General features: G+C 38.9%; 1 protein-coding gene across 2 annotated transcripts in view; it reads left to right on the plus strand.

Annotated features, from left to right (window-relative positions):
* Positions 1-6: 6 nt before the first annotated feature.
* The window catches only part of NPAS3 (neuronal PAS domain protein 3), a 607,971-nt gene continuing 605,797 nt past the window's right edge, over positions 7-2,180 (plus strand). For both annotated transcript variants that reach the window (XM_018082872.2, XM_029964290.1), the window contains exon 1: positions 7-79. In XM_018082872.2, the coding sequence (XP_017938361.1) occupies positions 9-79 (71 nt within the window). In that variant the 5' untranslated portion in view covers positions 7-8. The remainder of the gene's footprint in view (positions 80-2,180) is intronic.

Raw genomic sequence — 2,180 nt, forward strand, 5'->3', positions numbered from 1 at the left:
CACCGGGCATGGGGCGAGCCGGCGCCGCGGCCAACGGCAACCCGCAAAACGTCCAGGGCATCACCTCCTACCAACAACGGTGAGCATCGAGGGGGAGAGGGCTGTGTGGCTCTTCTTGAGGCTCCCTCACTTGCTTTTCTTTGTGCTTTTGTGTTTCTTTGTTTTCCTTTTTTTTTCTTTTTATCTCTCCTTTCTGTTTGTTGGGGGGAGCTTGGTTGGAGGGGAGGGTTGTTTGTTTGGTTTTTCCTTTTTTTTCTCTTTTTTTTTTCTTTTTTCTTCTTTTTAAAAATACAGCATCTTTTAAAATGCACTGAGAAGTAAACACAATCTCCTAGTTTTGTCTTGGATGAGCTGGAAAGCAACAATAGAAAAAAAAAAAAAGAAAAAAAAAAGTGAGACCCCGGCATCTTAGCTTGGCTGCTCCAAAGTTTGGGATCCCGTCCGCTCATCCTTTCTAAAGAGGAATTTCTCAATGTCAATGCCTTGTGCAAATCCCAGTGTGTGGCAGCCAGGGGGATAATTGATCATGGTATGCTGATTGATAATTTTCTTTCAACCAAGAAAGAGAACAATTTTCACTTGGGGTTACACACTTGCAATTCCACATTGTAGTTTTAACAGTATTATCATGTCACCTGTTACTACAGGGAAATATAACAAGAAACCCTAAGTATACTCAGCACTGCTATTTTTTCATCTTAAATGCATTCTAATGCAAATGCAGGAAATTCACAGAGAGCGCCTTTAGGAAGCAAAGCGTAGAAAGTTGGCAGTAAGTCATAATGAAGTTTAAAGACCTTCCCCATTCCCCCTAACAATTCATCTATATGTGCTGATACTAACATGAAGCTTAATTAATTACCTGGCATTTCTTTGTGTTTCTGTGAGCCAAAATCTGAAGTCTGAATCTGTTAGTTTGCTCTATCATAAGCTTATAACGGAAGCTGAATTTTCAAACAAAGTAGATGACAACAGATCTACTGAAATCGGAACAAAACATTTACATTTCTCTAAATGCAATAAAAATGGCACTGTCTTGAGTATCTTACTTTCCACTATTACATTAAATTAAATACCGAGAAAAATGCTGTGTAATCCCAAGTGTCCAAACAAAGTATCTCTATGATGTAAAAGAAAAAAATAGGAAATTTCAGCATAATACTTCAAAATTAATTGGTCTAGGAACCAGATTTAGGCAATCGACCATTGCCTGTTTTGTTGTTCAGCAACTTTGTATTGCTTCCTATAGTTTCGAAGCCTATGATAGAAAACGTTTGGTAGTAACTTTTGTAGGTTTTATTAAATGAAAAGTAATAGGGAACTGATGCTCCTGAAATAATCCCTTATGATGCCTAAGCATGTTCTTAGCTGAGAAACATTTGAAACTAAGTAGGAGTCTTGTTTTGCTCAAGCAAACACAGCAAGCTTTCATATACTAAAAAAAAAAAAAAAAAAAAAAATTGAATGTGAGAGATATAAAGAACAGATTAAAGTTTATTTCTTTTCATGGTTTCTGTATGATTTTTGTCACTTATAAAATATTTAACTTACAATGGAAACTGACGAACACTTTAACGAGGAAGTACAGGCAGCAATCACAATAGTTTAGTCTGTGAAGTGGGGAAGTCAAGGGTCAGAAATGTCAGATTGGCTTTTAGACAAATGAAAGAGACCTCTGGAGACTTAAACAGAATTATATAGACAAGGCAGCAATTTTTTAGTACTTTTTAGTTTGGTTATGCTAGTCTGTAATCAGGAAGAAGTTCTAAAAGCAATACTTCTCTGACAAACTACTAACACCTCTAATCCAAATAGTGCTTAGCAGATATTCAAGTACTTTGACCACTAGGAATCCAGACGAGTCTGGATGTCTCGCACACTAAGCTAACAAGGAGAAACAATTACGCGCTTTTCCCAAATTTTGACTATATACTATCGACAAAACAGCGTGGTTTACGTGGAACGATTTTCTTCCGTGCTTTCTGAAAACGCTAAAAATACAGCAGACACCGGCACCTCCTTAGTCTATTGCCACAGCCGAGGAGACACCTGTTAACTTCTTTTTCCCCTTTCGGAGGCGAGGAGGCAGGATTGTCGGCCGCGAACGGCATCTGCTGCTTTGCAGACACCCCCTCTCCGCAGTCCTTCGCATCCACCTTGCACCCCCGGTGTCTCCCGCC

Source organism: Manacus vitellinus, unplaced genomic scaffold, assembly GCF_001715985.3.
Source record: "Manacus vitellinus isolate BGI_N305 unplaced genomic scaffold, ASM171598v3 scaffold_6_pilon, whole genome shotgun sequence".
Lineage (NCBI taxonomy): Eukaryota > Metazoa > Chordata > Aves > Passeriformes > Pipridae > Manacus > Manacus vitellinus.